Source organism: Bombus impatiens, unplaced genomic scaffold, assembly GCF_000188095.3.
Source record: "Bombus impatiens unplaced genomic scaffold, BIMP_2.2 scf_1162, whole genome shotgun sequence".
NCBI lineage: Eukaryota > Metazoa > Arthropoda > Insecta > Hymenoptera > Apidae > Bombus > Bombus impatiens.
The window spans coordinates 215,340-236,336 of record NT_177581.1 but is presented as its reverse complement, the minus strand read 5'-3'; the positions used below and the strand labels follow the sequence as shown (position 1 = coordinate 236,336).

At 30.9% G+C, this 20,997-nt stretch overlaps 3 protein-coding genes across 4 annotated transcripts in view; 2 read left to right on the top strand and 1 right to left on the bottom strand.

Annotated features, from left to right (window-relative positions):
- The first annotated feature begins 2,243 nt into the window (after positions 1-2,243).
- LOC100742449 (protein crooked neck) lies at positions 2,244-6,230 on the top strand. Its single transcript, XM_003493499.4, has 14 exons — positions 2,244-2,475; positions 2,587-2,676; positions 2,834-2,994; positions 3,125-3,321; positions 3,391-3,692; positions 3,762-3,876; positions 3,967-4,142; positions 4,226-4,326; positions 4,395-4,506; positions 4,576-4,722; positions 4,842-4,918; positions 4,990-5,107; positions 5,183-5,443; positions 5,520-6,230. Exons 1-14 carry the CDS (start codon positions 2,440-2,442, stop codon positions 5,673-5,675), a joined length of 2,049 nt encoding a protein of 682 aa, XP_003493547.1. The 5' UTR covers positions 2,244-2,439; the 3' UTR covers positions 5,676-6,230.
- A 617-nt stretch (positions 6,231-6,847) lies between these two features.
- Positions 6,848-10,321, top strand: LOC100742324 (F-box-like/WD repeat-containing protein TBL1XR1). Its single transcript, XM_003493498.4, has 6 exons — positions 6,848-7,048; positions 7,368-7,655; positions 8,369-8,715; positions 8,788-9,132; positions 9,229-9,597; positions 9,682-10,321. Exons 1-6 carry the CDS (start codon positions 6,991-6,993, stop codon positions 9,811-9,813), a joined length of 1,539 nt encoding a protein of 512 aa, XP_003493546.1. The 5' UTR covers positions 6,848-6,990; the 3' UTR covers positions 9,814-10,321.
- An 854-nt stretch (positions 10,322-11,175) lies between these two features.
- The window catches only part of LOC100742199 (diuretic hormone 44), a 79,008-nt gene continuing 69,186 nt past the window's right edge, over positions 11,176-20,997 (bottom strand). The window contains exons 1-3 of one of the 2 annotated variants that reach the window (XM_012391739.3): positions 16,005-16,157; positions 13,272-13,679; positions 11,176-12,208 (exon numbers count right to left, since the gene is read on the bottom strand). In XM_012391739.3, the coding sequence (XP_012247162.1) occupies positions 12,179-12,208; positions 13,272-13,679; positions 16,005-16,097 (531 nt within the window). In that variant the 5' untranslated portion in view covers positions 16,098-16,157 and the 3' untranslated portion in view covers positions 11,176-12,178. Of the gene's footprint in view, positions 12,209-13,271; positions 13,680-16,004; positions 16,158-20,997 lie in introns of those variants that run through there. The other variant, XM_003493497.4, reaches the window with a different exon arrangement.

Genomic DNA, 20,997 nt, shown 5'->3' with positions numbered 1-20,997 from the left:
TCAAATTACGTGCCAAATGTATATATCGACTTTTCTAGACTAAGATCATTAAGACTACGTTCACGTAACAGCGTAACAGTATCGTATATGCTTTGTAACGAGAAACACTATATAAGGTAAAATTTGTTATAATTATCTAATAAAATTAATAAATATAACAAATAGATATATTAATACTTATGTTTGCCAACAAATGTAACAATTTTAGGAGATAAGCGCACAGATTTATTTTACCCATCTGAAAAAAGTTGGTTCGAATTCCAGTAGAGATTTTCTTTTTTTATATTAAATATATGTATAAAATACACATTTAGAAAAAACATATCTAAAACAAAAAAAATTTGTATCATACTTTATGTTTTTAATTGAACCTTTATTGGTGAATTTAAATAATTTGCATTTATCCGTTATTTAAACATTTAAATGATATTCCTTCAGTGAAAACAGTTCCTACATTTACTTTAATTTGAAAAGCAAATATACATATAGCATGTGTGAATGTATATAATATGTACATAAAAAATTTTAACAAGTGTTGACTGGGGATCCATTGTATAGACGGGTTAGCGTCTCTGTCGGTTTCCTCTTGTTTTCGCGAGATTTCTCCCGTTTCTGCCCATTTTCACCAGCGTCCTCCCGTTTTCTCCCATTTGTTCATGTTTTCATCTGTTTATAAGAAGCATTAAAAGCGAATTCACGATAATCCTGTTTGTAGCATGTTCTGCAAACTCGAAAAATGACGAACTCGCATGATTTTAATTTTACGTTTGTTCACTGTGACGATTGTGCAAAGAATGCTTGGGTACCCTCGGCGTCACAGCCGCGAAGAAGGTCAAAGCTCGTCAGCCTGTGCGCTAGCGAGGGAGAGGGTCCCTTTCAACATCCTTAAGTGATTTCGCTATCTCTCACTAGAACCCAGCATGACGGAACCCAGGCAATCACAATCGCAAGACGTTGGGACCGCTGGTCCACACACCATGCGGATGAGGGATTAATTTACGGCACCTTTAATATTGACGCTTTCTTTTTCTCATATCCGAAGGTAACGAAAAACAGGCGGTCGAACCAGGTATTCGAACTTCGCATTTCCTTACACTTTTTATCCCATTTCCGCTCATGTTATCCCGTTTCTGCCCGTCGAATTGAATATAGCTTTGAAATAATTCACATAAGTGAACTAGATTTTATTCGTTTCTTTTCGTTAACCTCGATTCATTATATTCTGGGTGATGTACGATGCGAGACATATAAACCAAGTTGAAGTTTATCAGTACCGGCCGATATTATTTATTGTGTATAGAATTGCATGTAATCGAGGCTTATCTCTTCATCGCATTTGATGATTAAGTTGATCATAAGTCCTACGTTCACCGTATTAAATAACAGAGGGCGTAAGAAATATGTACTCTGATTTTTTTCCTCGTCGACATTAGAGAAACTGAAACAAATTTCTATTTAATGCCACGTCTATCCTCTCCTTAGTCAATGCTTAAAGCATCAACGAAATTCTTAAATCTCAAAATATTTCCTGTAAAAGAGTGCAATTTAAATCAAATATACTTTTAATACTTTTGTAGTACGTACATGTACAGAGTATCAAAAAATTATTCGTAGTAGCTTTGGAAGATAATTCTACATTTTCGAATCAGTGAAGATCTGTCAAAAAAGACCGCGTATTGACCTGAAAGAATTTTGTGGTAGTACCATGGTAGTAATATGTAGCTTATAAGAGAACTAAAATACATCAAAACAAATCAAATTAAAATAATAACATTCTTCACCGTTGCTGGATCTGTATGTAATCTGAGTATATGTATACATGATCGTGCATATAATATTGTAATATGTACCAATAACTAAAAGTACGAAAAAGTATTGCATGTTCTATCTATTTTATATCAAAGAGGAAATCTATAGAAATATATCTGTGATTGAATTAAACTACTAAACAGGCCGAAGCTGCAACCACGTACAGTGACTTCTCCAATACTAAGCTGGTAAAATAAACCACGCACAGTCGCGAACTCTTATCATTATGTACCGCTACATGATATTTTTGTAGGTCGGTATTTCAGAACCTGAGACACAAAATCCCGTTTAGTGTCACATCTATTCTCTTTTATCTTGTCTTAATCGATGGTTATATATTGGTTATAGCTGGTTATACCTAGCCCTTCCATTTGATATTTGTTTACTAAAGTACGTTTTAATAATTAAAAATAATTGTAAATATCAATAATAATTATAAATATTATCGATGTATTGTATAAAAATTCCCATGAAATAGTATTTGGACCTGCTATTCTTAGATCATGGTTAGTTTAAAAAATATACATTGTTCTTTGTCATAAATATATTATAAAAATTGAATTAACCAGGAGGATAAAAATATTTCTAAAATATTTATTGTGTAGAAAGAATTGGACTAAATTTAATATCATGGAAAAATCACAGAAAATGCCAAAAGTGGCAAAGGTATGTAACACTTTTAAATATTTAGTACACATATAAATCATATAATGTAATATATGAGAATGAAATAATTTTTATATTATATCAAATTATTTTAACTATATTTTATTCTAGGTTAAAAATAAAGCACCTGCTGAAATTCAAATAACAGCAGAGCAACTTTTGCGGGAGGCAAAAGAACGGGACCTAGAAATCTTACCACCAGTAAGTATATTTGCATTTATTTATTCAATTTTGATCATTCATTATTTTTATTAATTTTATGTAATTTTTATCCGTATATAAATTTTAATATATGTGAAGCTGAACAGCTGAAAAGTTGATATATAATGAATATTTATATATATTTCTATTACTTCAGCCACCAAAACAAAAGATTTCTGATCCTCATGAGTTAGCTGATTATCAACATCGGAAACGTAAAGCTTTTGAAGATAATATTCGTAAAAATCGTATGGTGATTTCAAATTGGATAAAATATGCTCAATGGGAAGAAAGTCAAAAGCAGATACAACGAGCAAGGTATGAAATATATTAAAGTCATCATGATTATATATTTATGATTAATGTTTTTTTTTGTAAAAAATAAACAACATTATTATTATTTTGTATTAATTATAAAAGTATTAATTGTATTATTTATGAATTTTAGATCCATATATGAACGTGCTTTAGATGTTGACCATAGAAACATTACATTATGGCTCAAATACACAGAAATGGAAATGCGAAATCGTCAAGTAAATCATGCCAGAAATTTATGGGACCGTGCTGTTACTATATTACCTAGAGCAAATCAATTTTGGTATAAATACACTTATATGGAAGAAATGTTAGAAAATATTGCTGGTAAATCCTTCTTTTAATTTTAATCTAACATAGTATATTGACTATTTATTGATTGAAATATTTATTTAGGAGCACGTCAGGTATTTGAAAGATGGATGGAATGGGAACCTGATGAACAGGCATGGCAAACATACATCAAATTTGAATTGAGATATAAGGAAATTCAGAGAGCTAGACAAATTTATGAACGTTTTGTAATGGTACATCCTGATGTTAAGCACTGGATAAAATATGCACGATTTGAAGAATCTCATGGTTTTATTAATGGTGCTCGCAATGTTTATGAACGCGCCATTGATTTTTATGGCGACGAAAATTTGGATGAAAGGCTATTTATTGCATTTGCAAAGTTTGAGGAAGGACAAAGAGAAGTAAGGAAGGACCAAAATTATTTTTTTCGCACAGTTTAATTTAACGCATGTTATATTATTTTGTTGTAGCATGATCGAGCCAGAGTAATTTATAAGTATGCATTAGATCATATTCCAAAAGAGAAAACACAGGAAATTTATAAAGCATACACAATACATGAGAAAAAATATGGAGATCGTTCAGGTATTATAATTTATTTTTGATTTATCATACTGAATAATATTTTATAAATATATATTTATGCATACAATCATGTTGTATTATTATTTATAGGTATTGAAGATGTAATAGTAAGTAAACGAAAATATCAATACGAGCAAGAAGTGAAAGAAAATCCTTCTAATTATGATGCCTGGTTCGATTACTTGAGATTAGTAGAATCAGAAGGGAATGTGGATGTCATTAGGGAAACTTACGAACGTGCGATAGCCAATGTACCACCAACTAAAGTAAGAGAGATGTATTAAATATATTTAGCATTTTGTACATATATCGTAAATAAATGTTAGTATAAGGATATCGTTTTTCATAGGAAAAGCTATTTTGGAGAAGATATATTTATCTTTGGATAAATTATGCTCTTTTTGAGGAACTTGATACTGAAGATATAGAAAGATGCAGACAAGTCTATAAGTAATTAGTACCTTAAAAATTACCATAGAAGATGTTTTATTTTGATTAATGTGTTTATGTGTTTTCAGAGCTTGCTTAGAATTAATTCCTCACAAACATTTCACTTTCTCTAAAATCTGGTTATTTTATGCGTATTTTGAAATAAGACAGAAAAATCTCACAGCAGCTAGAAAAAAATTAGTAAGTAATAATTTTACAAAAATTTATAAGTTGTGACACCGCATTGAAAATTATTTTAATTGATTATAGGGTATGGCATTGGGTATTTGTCCTAGAGATAAATTATATCGTGGATACATTGATTTAGAAATACAATTGAGAGAATTTGATAGATGTAGAATTTTATATGAAAAATTCCTCGAATTTGGACCAGAAAATTGTACTACATGGATGAAGGTATAATTTATTATTTTATTATTTTTATTTATTTTTATTATTCATCAGTTTATTATTTATTATTATTTCAATGGTTAAATGTGTATAAAAATCATTCTTGGTAATATTTTTGTACATAGTTCGCAGAGTTAGAAACGCTTTTGGGCGATGTAGAACGAGCACGAGCTATTTACGAATTAGCTATATCGCAGCCAAGGTAAAGTATTTAAAAGTATAAGTAATTTATATTACCGTAATCTGATATTGTATCATTACTTTAATTTATAGATTGGATATGCCAGAACTCTTATGGAAATCATATATTGATTTTGAAATATCACAAGATGAAACAGAAAACGCAAGGCAATTATTCGAAAGATTATTGGAACGTACACTTCATGTTAAAGTAAGATTGATTATAATTAAATACAAGATATTTAATTTAGATTATGTGTTATTAAATATAAATCATGACATCTAGGTTTGGATTGCCTATGCTAAGTTTGAATTAGCTAATTCGACAACTGAGGATGGTCTGGATAATGTTGTGCTGGCAAGAAGAATTTTTGAACGTGGAAACGATGCACTTAGATCGAACGGTGATAAAGAAAGTAGAGCATTGCTTTTAGAAGCATGGAGAGATTTTGAAAGTGAGAAAGGAGATGATGACACTCGAGCTAAAATTATGGAAAAAATGCCCCGAAGGATTAAACGTAGAAGACGTATTGTTGGAGAAGATGGGGTGAATAAATTTATTGTATTACTTAAAAGTTATTTTTAAAAAAACATTTGTTCACATATGTAATTTTTGTTTTTAGAGTGATGATGGTTGGGAAGAAGTATTTGATTTTGTTTTCCCAGAAGATGAATCACAGAGACCTAATCTTAAATTCTTGGCATCTGCTAAAGCTTGGATGAAACAGAAAGAAATGAATGACAAAAATGAAAATAATCAGATAGATTCCAATAGTTAGAAAAATATTTTTTTTATTTAGAAACAATGTACTGTTCTTGTAAATAAATTAATGTTTGATTTTTTCACTGTAAATAAAAATATTAATTAGCTTTTAATTTTTTTAAGAGCATCAATTCCTTTTTTTCAAATTTTAAGATTCTACTTAGTTCACTCTATACTAGACATACTAAGAGATACTAAGTTTATAATTTAAAAAATCATAATATAATGTATTAAATCTTGGTCATTTTTGTAACTATATAGAATTTATATAAAGTGGCTCAGTTAAGTGAGATCATCTAAATTTTTGCCTTATTTATTGTTGCACGAAAAATGTTTTCAGGACAAAGTTACAGTATTTGATCATTTCATGGTCATTTTTAGAAATAGAACCTCATTTTTCGATATCTTTGTAGAATGTGACAAAACAAATTCAGCAATCTTAATAATCATACAGTTCCTATCATATAATCTTGAGATATTTGCATGTGGCATATAAAACCGTGGTCTAAATGCGTAAGAAATTTGTAAGATTCTTAAGGAAAATATAAACAATATGAGGAATAAAAAATAATTTAAATTATGTAATTATTCCTATTTTAATAACATAGAATTGTATAACTCGCTTAGTTTAGAACTATTAAAAGATTTCAAAATATATATTCAGATAAACGTATAGAATAATCACATATATATGTATAATAAATATTAAAGATAATATTATATATATTATGAATGTTATGAATTATATGTTATGAATGAATCGAATTACATATTATGAATGACTGATAAATTTATGAAATTTATAAATTTATAAATGAAATATTGATAAATTGATGAATATTTAATAAACATCTCTTTGATCTCTACAAAACATATACTTATACTAAATAACTTGCTATTTTTGTATGTTTTCAGGATCGTTTCAAATTTTATTAATATAATCACGATAGTAAGTTATCATTACACTACTACTGGAATTTCGAGATATTTCGTATAACATACGTAATATGCTCATAAAAAATACTTCCATGAGCCACTGTATATTTTTTACATAATCCATTTGACAATAATACATGAAATCTAATTGATCTCGTTCGAAGTATCGTCTCGTTACTTTAAATGAAGAGATTACATTGAAGTTAGTTACGTATCTCTATAGAACACACTGTTGTTCGTATTTTTTGGCCAATGGTGAGGTCTCATGTGTAATGTGTCTGTGACTTGTAGAGTGGCTTCGACGCGGCAATCTCGGCGTCCGACGTGAGTCAAAGTGATTTTTAGGCGCAACTTTCAATAAATATGTTGTGCTAGTATCTTGAAAGTAAAGAACGATGAGCTTCTCTAGCGATGAAGTCAATTTCTTGGTTTACCGATACCTTCAAGAATCTGGTATATTTTTTGGAGTACTACGTAACCTCTTTTCAAATAATTTTGGAAAATTTTGAATTTGCTATTGTTTGTACACATTTGTTACTTATATTATGTATATATACATTTCACAATAATATTTGCAATTAATAATATCATATTGGTCAATAATATATTACAAATTATAGATCAAACGTGATTTAGAGAGGTTATTTGAGCACAAATAAAAGCATATCCATGACGTTGATTACTAAGTTATTTCTTAAGTTTATTGTATAAAAGTTGTACTGTAGATTATATAAAAGATGCAAATTAATCTCTGTGTGGTTTTTTTTTATAGGATTTCAACACTCCGCATACACATTTGGCATAGAATCACATATATCACAGAGTAACATAAATGGAGCATTAGTACCACCAGCAGCACTTTTATCAATTCTACAGAAAGGGTTACAGTACACAGAAGCAGAAATATCAATAGGCGAAGATGGTACTGAACAAAGAATGGTGGAATCCTTATCTCTTATTGATGCTGTTATGCCAGATGTTGTGGCATCAAGACAAAATCAAATTAATCAGCAAAAACAACAGGTGAAGACAGAAGTACAAGATACAAATGGAGAGGAAGGTAATTTGACTTATTATATTAATTTTTATTCATGTTATATTTTATGTGTTATATTTTGAAACCAAAAATTGTTATCCTGGCACACCCTGGTCTAAGACTAGACTTAAGTTTTATAGACCTCCTTATTATACCAGGTACATTAATGGACTGCTTTAGCTGTCGGACTTGTTATGAGCAAATATTTTTGTTATAACAGTCATAGAATATTAAAGTAAAATATATTTATTATACTGTACTAATAAATTAAAAAATTTGTTTTGTAATGTTAAATTATGTACTGATATAGCAAAATAACGCTCACTGTTACATTTATAACATGTCGGAAAGCTAGGAGCAAACAATATTATTAATATATGTGTGATCTGGAATGAAGAATAAGGACAAGAATTACAAAGGTTTACTATTTACAAATTACTTTATATATATACTGTAATATCATATAAAGAATAAGAATAAGAATATTGTTAAAGTTTATACAGACTGTAGTTTTAAAAAGAGATCAGTTTTTATTAATTTAATTGTATAACACAAGTATAAAATAATATTTTAATTCTATAAAATAATATGAAGGTAATGAAAGAGTTTGTTATTTAATATTAACATATTATTTTTTGAAAACAGAATTTCTTTATTTCAGATTACGTATATAAATACAAGAAGGAGAGAAAACTTTCCATTTGGTAATTGTTATTAATTTACTAACCTGTTTTCAGTTGTTACCTCCAATGAAGGTGTAGGCACAAATGAGAGAGGAGGAGATAGGACAGAAATGGAAGTAGATGAACAACAACAAGGTTCAAGCAGGGGAACTAATGCTAGCGCTGTTGAAATTCCAGACACTAAAGCTACAATATTACGTGGTCATGAATCGGAAGTTTTCATATGTGCATGGAATCCAACAACTGATCTTTTGGCTTCTGGTTCAGGAGATAGCACAGCTCGTATTTGGGATATGTCTGGTAGTTCACAAGCTCCAAATCAGCTTGTTCTTCGTCACTGCATACAAAAAGGTGGTACCGAAGTGCCAAGCAACAAAGATGTTACTTCATTAGATTGGAAGGTAAAATGATTATTTCTCTTAAGTTACAACGTTGAAAAAAGGAAACTAATATAATTTGGTTACTTATTTTAGTGTGATGGTACCTTATTAGCAACAGGAAGTTATGATGGTTATGCACGAATTTGGAAGACAGATGGTAAATTAGCATCCACATTAGGTCAACACAAAGGTCCAATCTTTGCATTAAAATGGAATAAACGTGGTAACTACATATTAAGTGCTGGAGTTGACAAAACAACAATTATATGGGATGCAGAAAGTGGGCAATGTACTCAACAATTTAGCTTTCATTGTGCACCTGCCTTGGATGTTGATTGGCAAACAAATACATCATTTGCTAGTTGTTCTACTGACCAATGCATACACGTATGCAAACTTAATGTTGACAAACCAATTAAGAGCTTCCAAGGTCATACAGTATGTATACAGAAATAATTATATTCTTTGATTCAATTTAATTCAATTAATTCAATTTGATTCAATTTAAAGAGTTTGTTTTTCCTTTAATTGTAGAATGAAGTTAATGCTATAAAATGGGACCCTCAAGGTAACTTATTGGCTAGTTGTTCAGATGATATGAGTCTTAAAATTTGGTCTATGAAACAAGATACGTGGGTACATGATTTACAAGCTCATAGCAAAGAAATATATACTATTAAATGGTCCCCAACTGGGCCTGGAACTCACAATCCAAATATGAATCTAACTTTAGCTAGTGCATCATTCGATTCTACTGTAAGGTTATGGGATGTAGAAAGAGGTGCATGTATACACAGACTTACGAAACACACAGAGCCAGTGTATAGCGTAGCATTTAGTCCAGATGGCAAATTTCTTGCTAGTGGAAGTTTTGACAAATGTGTTCATATATGGTCTACGCAGGTAAGATAGCTATTCTTCTTTTGTTTGGTATATTTAATAGAAGGTTCATATTATATATATTTTCTTATATATTTAATTGTGCAGAATGGTCAATTGGTACATAGTTATCAAGGAACTGGAGGAATTTTTGAAGTATGTTGGAATAGTCGAGGAGACAAAGTCGGTGCTTCTGCGTCTGATGGCAGTGTGTTTGTTCTAGACCTTCGTAAAATGTGATCGCAAATGAACAATAGATTATATTTCATTTCCTGGACCTATGATTTTAAGTTACCTTCGGTAATTCTTGTTTTATTCTTTATTTTTCATTGAACTCTTTATTACCCGGAATATTAGCCACATTTTACAATTACTTGATTTACTTGTGCTTGTTGAGTATAGTTTCATAGTACATTAATTATTTATACATAAAATTAAAATTAAAATTGAGATACGTTCAGTAAGTTACGAATTGAAGAAGATTTGAATATAAATATAAAATAAAAAATGTGGTTTCTTTTAGCTATTTCACTAGGGTTTTATTACAAATGTTTATAAAAAGTATTGTACATTAATATTTTCAATAATACTCTGTAAAATTTGGAACAGCTTGACAGATATTATATTTCTAGAAAAAAATATTATTCATTCACTATGTGGATGGGATATATATAATTTTAATGATAATATTAAGCATTATATGAAACATCGGTAATAATAAGGAATAAAATGAGTCTTTTTAAAAAAACTGCACAACCATTTCATTTATTCTTATTACATTTTATTATATTTCATTAAGTGAAAGAGGTACAATTAGAGTACACAACAAATCTTATTTAAATTAATTTTATTTTATTTCAATTATTCATTATGTAACTAAACCGATAAAAACGGAGATCTAAAACGAAAATAAATAAACGATATTGTACGTGTTTTTCAAATAAATAAAATCTATTTATGTTACATACATTTTTAAAATTTCTTACACATTTCTTCAACAATAGGTTATATAATACGACATATAAATAATAATAAAATTTAATTACATTTATTTTCTAACATTAACGTAAACATCGTAAGCATTAATCATTGTATTTTTAAAATAACCGCAAAGATCAATTTCTGATTTTTAATATAAAATATAAGATAAATGCAAGTAAAATAAAACAAATGAAATTGAAAGAGTACGTATTTTACGAAATAACATAATTAAAATCAACAAGTTTTTTTTATTATGAATTTTGTATAATCTTATTATGTTCAAAGACATTTATTTGCATTGCGTCTTTAATTTAGCGTAAAATCATATGACTAAAATGAATGTATTTCAAAAATAAATCACGCCTCGATGTTTTACGTAGACATAAACGCAATTCGGTGAAAAATATAGCACATCTATTAATCTGTGGTGCACATGAAAGGAACTATTCACCGATTATTTAGAATACACGCCTCTAATGCAGTATTTATTAATAAATATATAAATTCACTAGACCGCTATCTCTGAGGGTGTTATAAAAATAAGGAATATAATCGTAAAGAAAGCAACGTAAATGAAAATAGAAAGGAAATAATCTACATAAAATAAAGGTATTTAAGAGATAGTTCTGTGGAACATTTATTCTTAACTACATTTATTTCTTTCACGAGTGAAATTTGTTGAGAAGAAAGCGTTTGATCTATATATTTAAATAATTACATTACATTAAATTTACAGCCATTTGGATCTATATTTGTAAATAACGTCTAAGTTCGGCTTGAAATAATTACCAAACTATTACATGAATACTTGATTGTTCAAGAAATTTTACTGTACAATAGATAAATACAATTTGTTTTTCCTTTGCATATCTTCGCAGTTAATTTTAATTAAGAGTCGTATTTCAAAATAATTATAATAATAAAATACTTTAAAACATTTCTATCGTCGTGTTCGTAAAACTTAATACTAATACGAAGAAACATTTACATTAAATTATATCCAAAATTGGATATAAAATGTCTTCTGTCTGGGGTTTACTGGTTGGGCAGACTTTAAGGGATCACAACGCATAATACTGTTTTGTTTCGTGTTTTTTTGCGCTATTGAAAAGGAAGAAATAGAAAATAGTAAAACGTCTAGTCCGAGAGCTAAAGTTAAATCGTTTTGTATGATTAGTATAGAGAAGAAAAAAGTACGAGTATAGACAAGGAAATTGATATCATATGTTTCACATGGTATTTCTATTTCCCTCCTCTTCTGGATGCTACAAAATTACTTAGAATTAAGACGACTAAAACTTAAATAAAAGAGATAGGAGAAAATACTGTTATATTCTGATTGTTAAACTTTTTGCACTACTGGTAACTTCATGCGCTAATATTTACTTTACGCTTGACACATGAATAATCTACGTATAATTCATGAATGAAACGCGATATTAAATTATGAATTTTGCACAGCACAAAATGTATAGATACATGTATGTATTATATGTATATATATATGATAAAACCTGAGGAATATGACGAATAATAGATAAACTATATGCAATCCATTAGCTTGTTAGATAAAAAATCGTAATATAGCGATAGTGTATTGTGACTTGATCTTCCTTTGTGTTGATTACAGCAAACGTAGCTCATTTGCTTGGATCTGAAAACAGAGATTTTATTTACTTTTTACGAGATAATATTTTTAAAATGCTATTCTATGTCAATATCTAAAATAAAATTAAAAAATAAGAAGCATTAATCCAACGTACAGGCCAGAGCTGGGCAATTTAAAAATAATTTTATTCAAATAATCATTCGAATAAAATTTTTATTTTATTTGTTATTTGCTCTGTCGCTTTATCTTAGGTGATGTTATTTAAGCAACGGTGTATTTGAAAAATAACTTATTTTATTACTTGTTATTTTATTTGAAATGTAGATATTTGTTATTTGACTTTACCAAGAAAATAATTTTCTTCCTATCTATATGGCATGGAACTTCCATTCATAAATTTCAGAAATTTTAAAATTTCGACGATATGTATAATCGGAAAAGTTATTTCTACTGTAAATATTTTGATGGTCTATTCTAATTACCACGTACAGGTAATACCACTAACATAGTAAACATTTCAAGCACCGTTGACTTTGTTAATAAGTGCTCCCTTCCAGCGTCAAATTCAATTAAACGGTTGTTTTCTTTGCTATTGTTATTAATGATCATAATCATGCGATTCAATTATCTGATACAATATTTATCACAACTATGGTGATTATATCGATAAAATTTTAAACGATTTTGGAAATGTGTACAGTTAGTTAAAGGAAATTGAATACAAATATATATTTTACATAGATCACAAAAAGTACTTAAACAGGCAATTAGCCGGAATATTAACAAGCCTCACTATACATCTTTGATACTTATTATACACATACTTAACTATACTAGTCGATACTGTATATTAATTTCTTTCCAAATATAAGTTTACAGTAAATATCTTGCAATCTCTATGTATATTTTCAGATTGGTTTTAAATTTTACCAATATAATCATGGCAGTCGCGTCTCATCACAGTGCTAATAAAATTTCAACATGTTTTCATATAACACGCACGGTATAGATGTAAAAGTTTCGTGTGGTAAGTGTACAAATACTTTCGCGAGGCACTGTACATTTATGAAGAATTAAATTTACGAAAACGAACGAACAGAATAATTACCCTTCGCATTTGATCGTCTTGTCTTTCTCGAAAAGCGGAATCGTCATTTCGTAGCCAGTTCTGCATTCTGTCAGGGATCCTTTCTGGCACCACGTCTCGATCGTGGCTCTTCTCTTCCTGTTCGAAGACATAATCAATTCCGTTTCTTATTCTTGAGTCGATAGCTTTGGGCACATCTTTGTTGTAAAGCGGTAATGATCTTTTTCCGATAGTTTTTAAAATACGTCGATTTGCGTCAATTTGCTGTTGATCCTGCAAAGCTTTACGCCGGGCAAGTTCAAGAAGAACTCTCTGTCGTAACACGTCCAAGGAATTCACGATCGACAACGATCCAATGCGTTTTGATTCCAATCGTTTCGTCCGGACTACCGTTGATTCAGGATCGTTTCCCGAGTCGAACATTTCATTCTGAAAATTATGAAATCGTTATCTCCGATTTATTTTATTTTCCATTTAATGTTCATTTATATTTCACAGTCCCTCCTCTCTAGGTTAGGACGGAATTTCAGTTACATATTTTTTTGGTATACCCTTAACGTCTACCTATCCAACCGTCTAGCTTAACATATGAATCAGCCTATTTAATATACTTAACATTTAGTCTTAAAACCTGCAATTTAAATTTAGCCTTACAATGGTACTTCTTATATTCCTTGTTTATGCCTTTTATAGTCTCGCAGTGTTTAAGCTTCAACGATATATAGGTCCAAACAGAAAAATAAAATACGAAATGTCTATGGCAATATAGAATATAAAAATACAAAAATATAATATAAAATTATATAGAGTCTTTCTTCCCTCTCCTGTTCTCCCTTCTCCCCACTAGCCCTTTCTTTTTCCTTCTCAATTTCTCACAGAATCTCGGGCCTCGGATCTTGTGCCCCCAGAACAACCACTGCATCTACCTCCGTAATTTAATCCTGTTTTTTTTAAAAATAATCCTGTCACATTTCATATTTCAGATACATATTTTATGTCCTCCACAAATTCGGCACTTCCTGCTTCCACTCTTTTTCCAATACTCATCTCATTTCCACGCGTAAATCCTTGCAATCATTCTTCCGTCTTTACCCTTCATCCTTCCTTCTAGACATGTATCTAGATTGTCTTTGCTACTTCCATGTTGAGAATCGTTATATTTTACAATAAGTAGAATTACTCGCATTAATACTCGGGCACAGCAGTGTCTTTGTATTTGTTACTTTGTATAAGAAGGAATGATTTACATAGAGTTGGTTGCATTGACATTCAGAAACCCTTTAAAACGTAATCACTTTTTTTTTAATTGGACCAAACGACGAGTTTTTTTATTTTGAAAAGCGAAAAGAATTAGTTTATTCTTTTTTAAATTTTTGAATTAATTAATCTATTAAGGAAACGTTGTTACTACTGATAACCTTAAGAACTTTTAATAATTACGTATCACCGACGTTTCGTAAGACGTGGTTTTTTCGTTTACAATTCCCAAGACCGTTAAAAACCCATTTGTTCGGGTAATGGATCAGCTTTACCCTATGTAAAAAACGGAAGTATTTTTATACGATCCTTGCGTTTGCTTTTATGGAGCACTTAATTCCTACTTTGCCAGGGGAAAACGTACAATTTCTTCCAAATGTGATTAAAATGAAAGACATTCTCACGTGTATACCTGTCTCATTTCAGTAGGAAAATATTTGGATTTTCCATTTACAAAATAATGAAAGATTATAACTGAAAATAAATAGTCGAATGTAATATATGATGTGCGTGTAGTTATAATGTACATACATTATTATTATTCGTATTTACATTGCCTATATTCTTATCATTATTAATTTTAATTTAGCTTCTACAGCTGCAGATGAAAGGTCTAATAATTTGATTATTACAATCATATGTATGTCAGGATGTTTGCATACATTGCGTTCAGATCGACTTTTCAAAATTAATACGCGATAACAAATCGACGTTCGAAAAGCTTTTTATTTCTAGATAATTAAGTTGTAACGCTGATTTCTAAATTTACGTAGAATTGTATGACTATTATTAATTTTACTATTTCATAAGTACTTAGCATTTAATTTTTTAAACATTTGCATAGCTGTGATTGATCTAAATCGTGACATTTAAAACTGGATATTTAAATCATACATATACATATATTAATTTTAATACATGATTGTAATATGTTATTAAATAAATGATTTAAATTTTGATAAATATGTAGTTTTTAAGCTGATCTATCATTGGTATACAGGGTAATAAAACTGAGATCTAAGACTTTAAGTGGCCCGTAATATTCATCGAGAGCAATAAGAGGTACTTGTTGCTTTTCTAATCTACGGACTTTTTCACATTTTTAAAACTGGACGTTGGTTGTAATAAACTGAAATTTATAGCTGGATGACGTAAAATACTGCTATTAAAATAAGAAAAACAAGTATAAATCTTCTCACGCATTATGTTTATAACTACTTATTGCATAAAAATTTAACGACAAATTCGTGCGTTTATACATTCCACTGAATTCTATTTGGAGAACTTCAGTTATTAAATATTGAATCAATAATAAAATGTCCATTAGTCTCTATTACTGTCTCATCGTCCCACAAGCTTTTGGGTATCATCTAGGTAGAATTTTTGTGGTTTAGACGAGAAATACTCTTGAAGCATATTGTGCACTTCGTAGGTTCTGAATCTTTTGCCATTTAGATAATTTTCTAAGGATCTAAAGAAGCGATAGTCTGATGGTACCAAATCGATGAATATGGGCGACGCTTCATAATTTTCCAGTTTAAATCCATAATTTTCAGTCGTAAGACTTATATCGCTCATTTGTTGCAGCATAACTCGAAATTTGTAGTTTTCGAAAAACAGGAAAAGCTGTTCTTCCTTGTACTTCTGCTGGTGGAATCCTACAAGTGAAGTTCAAAAATTTGCTATGAGAGGGCAGTTGTGTCGCTATCGCATCATTACGAAACTACATATAACAGTTCAGACATTCAAACTCGTTTTCGTTTGATTGTTGCGGAAATGAGCGATATGCGATATACCCGGAGAAAAATGGAGATATACGCGATTTGTCGTCAGATATTCGGTTCACTCATTGCAATTGTTGACAATAAACTTTTGAATGACTTGGTGTATGACTTATGATGGTGGTGGTATGATGGTGGTGGTATGACTTGGTTGGAAAAATTCATAATTACGTAGCAAAACGATGCAAAGACATCTGTTCAAAAGCACATGAACATTTTATCCAACCTATTCTAAATATGCAGATATCTTCTTATTCATTCAACGGTATCTGCAATCAATTCCTTAAGAGGATTTTTAGTAAATTAGATGGCGCTGTGTCTTGACGCAAGCGGTAACTTCAATTTGCTATACTGCGAATGAACTGAATAGATGCAACATCGTATAAAAAGGAAGAATGTTAACGCTAATTCGTAGTTGCTGATGTAGTATCTCTTTCTAAAATCTTCAGTTGTTGCTGACGTAGAATGCAGTCTGTATACACATAATTGTTTTTATATTTTAACTTTTACAGCCGGTCATTTTTTTCATTTTTCCAAAATTGTAGTCAAACTACAAAGTCTTCAAAAATATACTACTGCACAAAAGCATCTGAATACGCATATTTTTTGCGAGATGTGGTTTTATCGTAAATAGATAGCGGACTTTTTGTGCTTACTCATGGGAAATTTTCAAATAGATATCAACCAACTAAAATATAATAACTTGATCGTTATTTTCATTTCTAGAAGTATATAAATACTAAATACTATATATACTACATAAATACTAGATAAATAATAAAACATAATATTGATAAACAACGTTGTTCACAAGCTTCTTTAATTTAATAGAAAAGTAACTTGAGAAGGCTGTAAATAAAATTAATTACTAGTTAACGGACTGTGAATGCAATTATACAAAATTCGAAGATGCAAAAATACACAGAATATATATAATTATATAACCTATCTATAGTAGAATACCAATCTGTTATAATTTCTGGCAGCTAAAACGTATCTCTATTCAACTTCTATTTCTTATATAGTCTCCACAAAAGTATAAATTTGCCTAAAGATTAGCCATCCGCTGATTAACGACTGATCGCTCATTTATACGCGCTAGGTCTAATGTCTCTCCGCCTTTTAAAATAGATGGCATCTTCCTTTCGAAAATGCGTGACAAAAAGCAGGATTTTTTTTCTTCAGACAAATGCATTTTTAGTTATGACTGCGAAGCGTAATATCAGAATAGCAGCGAGAAGAATTTTATGAATATTAAAATATTGCGCACCTAAGTCACACGCGAATGTCTGTCGTGAAAGTTAACTGAACGGTGTTGGATAAAAGATAAAATTCGATCATCGCTTCGGCGATGTGGCAATATCGCGGCTGAAGTGGCGGTGAAAAAAAAACATTGTAAATCATTGTTTAAGCGGATCGAGGGTAGAGTTATATTGAGCATATCCGTGGGAGTAAAAAAAAAAAAGAAAAAAGAAAAAAGAGCAGAATGAAAGAAAGGAATTCGACGGTGCTCGTATGTGCAGGCCGCAGTTTTCTACCCTACCCACACTCGGATATTTCCCAGCTTTTATTGCCACTTTTACGGAAAATGCGTTCAAGAATATAAAGAAAAAGTCTAGGGGCGCGTACCGGAAGAGGGCCACAGCATTTACTTACGCGCATGTACTAGTACCTCGGAATACTTTGCCTTCAGCCATTCTTCAAATTTCACACGCTTCCTTCGCTTTTTCGTAATTTACAAGCCGTTATAAAGAGCTGACAAAAAGAAGAATTCGTTCGTGAAATATACCGAGTGCCCCGGCGCAAAGCCACCTGCCAGTACAATAGAGCCTGCCTTATCCGAACTAACAGATGGACAAAAATATTCGAATAATACGAAGGACGTTCTACAAGTGTCAAATATTCTAGCGTCATTACCTCAGGGGGTGAATGTCGTATTTAAGAATACGATAATACCGAAGAAAAATTATTTGCAAGTTCTGCAACTTTTAATTTAACTTTTCCCCCTGTATCTTATGTAGTTTCTTACTGAAATATTCATGATGATATGAAAAGTGAAGATTTCTTTGGGGGAAGGTGTTTTCACCCCTAGGACCGTTCTTTAGCTGAGAAAAGAAACTGTCCCGTTATTGGTATCACACGGACTACGTCTGTGAGAAGTTTGAAATTTTCCTGTATATTCGACTTCCGTACTTTGCTAACTTGCCAAGTTACTTAATTACCGACTAACGGTAACTAAGTTATAAATTGTGTTTATTCTTTCTCTATAGTTACTCTTCGTACTACAATTTTTTGTATCCAGTGATAACGAAATTGCACTCTACGTACGTACTTCGCGCTGCGTCCAATATTGCCTCGCAACCTTCCAATAAAGCGTTTGCAACAAAACTTCATCTTTAAAACATTTTTCCTTATTTTCACTTGTAAATCGCGCTCCTAAAGTTAAACCGGAAAAAGTAGAAAACACTGTGCATACTATATCTAGCTTCTAAGCGTGTTCGGATACTTTCGTGAGCCATCATGTACGTAGACTTTCGTGATCGACTGTATATCTGTCTGTATAGTTTGTATTGAAATCGAAGCTTGTCGTGTACGTAACTCGAGAGTTTCATCGGGACCAGGGATCCAGGAGCTCGATGTTCTCTCCTTACAGATATATAGCACTTATTCCTCGTTCGATGTATCTATTGCTCTGGCCCAAACATTGTCGGCTCGCTCCAAATAGATCCTCTATCGTTTACACAATATGGGAGGTAATTAATTAAGAACATCTGGCAAAAGTGCGTTGTTGTCTGGTAACAATCACCGGCTTCGACAAGGAGACGAGTTTTAATTAAATTCATGCAACAAGAAGAATAGAAAGAAAAGATGCCTTGAGGAATGCTAATGCGACGTTCACACGCGCAAGTTGAATAAATCAATTATAACCAATTAATTGGCCTGCGTTGTTTTCACATAGGAATATGTTATGAATAGTTATTATATGTTATGAGAATATGCTATGAGAGGTATATGAATAGAAATATGCGTGAAGATTAAAAATTCCGGGTGTTTGGAATTTTATTTGGAATCTTCGATTATTCGACAATTTTGTGTTATTCAAATTATCTACATTATCTCTAACGGTTTAACTAACGAATCTCTTTGTCTTTGACGCGAGAATTTTGAAAACTACAGCCGTCTGGTTGCAAGCGATATTATACTAAACGTATGTAGTTTCCAATGAATATACAAATTTACTTTTCCCTATTTAATCTTTTAATGAACCATTTATTCCATTTTTCTGCCGATTCCGTAGAGAGTAAATGGCACTTTTAATTACTAATCCATCGCCAATTCATATATTCTGATCAAATTCGGCCGATTAATATTCAAATTTAATTTATATATTACAACTCCAGCGAAACGTCCAGATACGTTTGAACAGTAGTGGCGTGTTTATAGATGCGAGTACACTAGCACATTGTGTTTGATTAATGGAGAGAAAGAATGGTCGGAAATCATGGTCGAACGAATTTCCGATTCCATTTCCAATTACAAACCTCTCGACGATGAAATTTAACGAGCGTGTTATCCTTTTCACGTCTCACCCGCGAATAATTTCTCTGTTGTTGCAGAACAACAACCATGTTATTGTCCGCTTTGGAACGCGAAACAGAGAGTTTTTCAATAATCTGTTTATTAAGGTGGTCCATGAAACGGGAAAACGATTGTGACGTTTAACGTTTGATTCTATCCGTGCGACTCCAGGCGAGAGATTCGTGAAAGGATATATCGTAATCATTTCACGTCCAGCTAATATCTGATAGATAGAGGTTAGGTTGGGGTTAGGCTCGGCGGGTTAGGTTCGTGGATCTTGAACTTCAGCACGCGCCCAGATTTCATTGTCTATTTCTGCGTTGTTCGAGTTGTAAAAAAATATTTAACCCAGGCAAATTCGCTGGGAAGTTTTATTGCAAAGAATTAACGACTTGATGTAATGAAATAATAATAGAATAATTTAATTAATAGATTCACGTTAGAAACACGAGGAGAAGGAAACACATGGTCTCGTAAGAGACATTTAATTGTCCATTCAACGATAGTTAGTACATTTTGAAAAGAAGATTTTAAATGCCATTTGATCGATTTACAATTCTTTTGTCCAGTGAACCTTTTTTTCTCGAAGTTTCGAAGCAAGTTTGAACGAAAATAGACGAAATGCTTTCTGGAAAGTTAAAATGAAAATTTTGTTTCGTTTTTACTAAGAAACTTTTATGTTTAAAGCAACTTAGCACGTTTTTCTACCATTTGTATTTTCACATTTTTCCATATTTTCCGGATCACTCCGCAAATTAAACATTCTGCTATTATTATATTTTCTACTACAACTTTTTAAGGGAATATTCCGATACATAACCGTCTTCGATATTTTAGTAAGTTGGTGGGGTATTTCGAACAATGATTAATTTTTTTCTTAAAATGAATATTTTTCTACTAACGGAGAGGGAATATTTTACGGGGAGGAACTAATTTATTATAAATCTCAGCGTTTTTAAACTAGAATGGTAAATTTTGCAAAAGCATCGCATCACTTGACCTTCTTTATACCAAATGATTTCACGATGATGTTATTTCAATTGTGTCGTAAAATTATCCAATCTAAACGGATAAGATGTAGAAACCTTATTGTTTATTTTATCACGGGCTATATTTTGCGCGAGAATCAG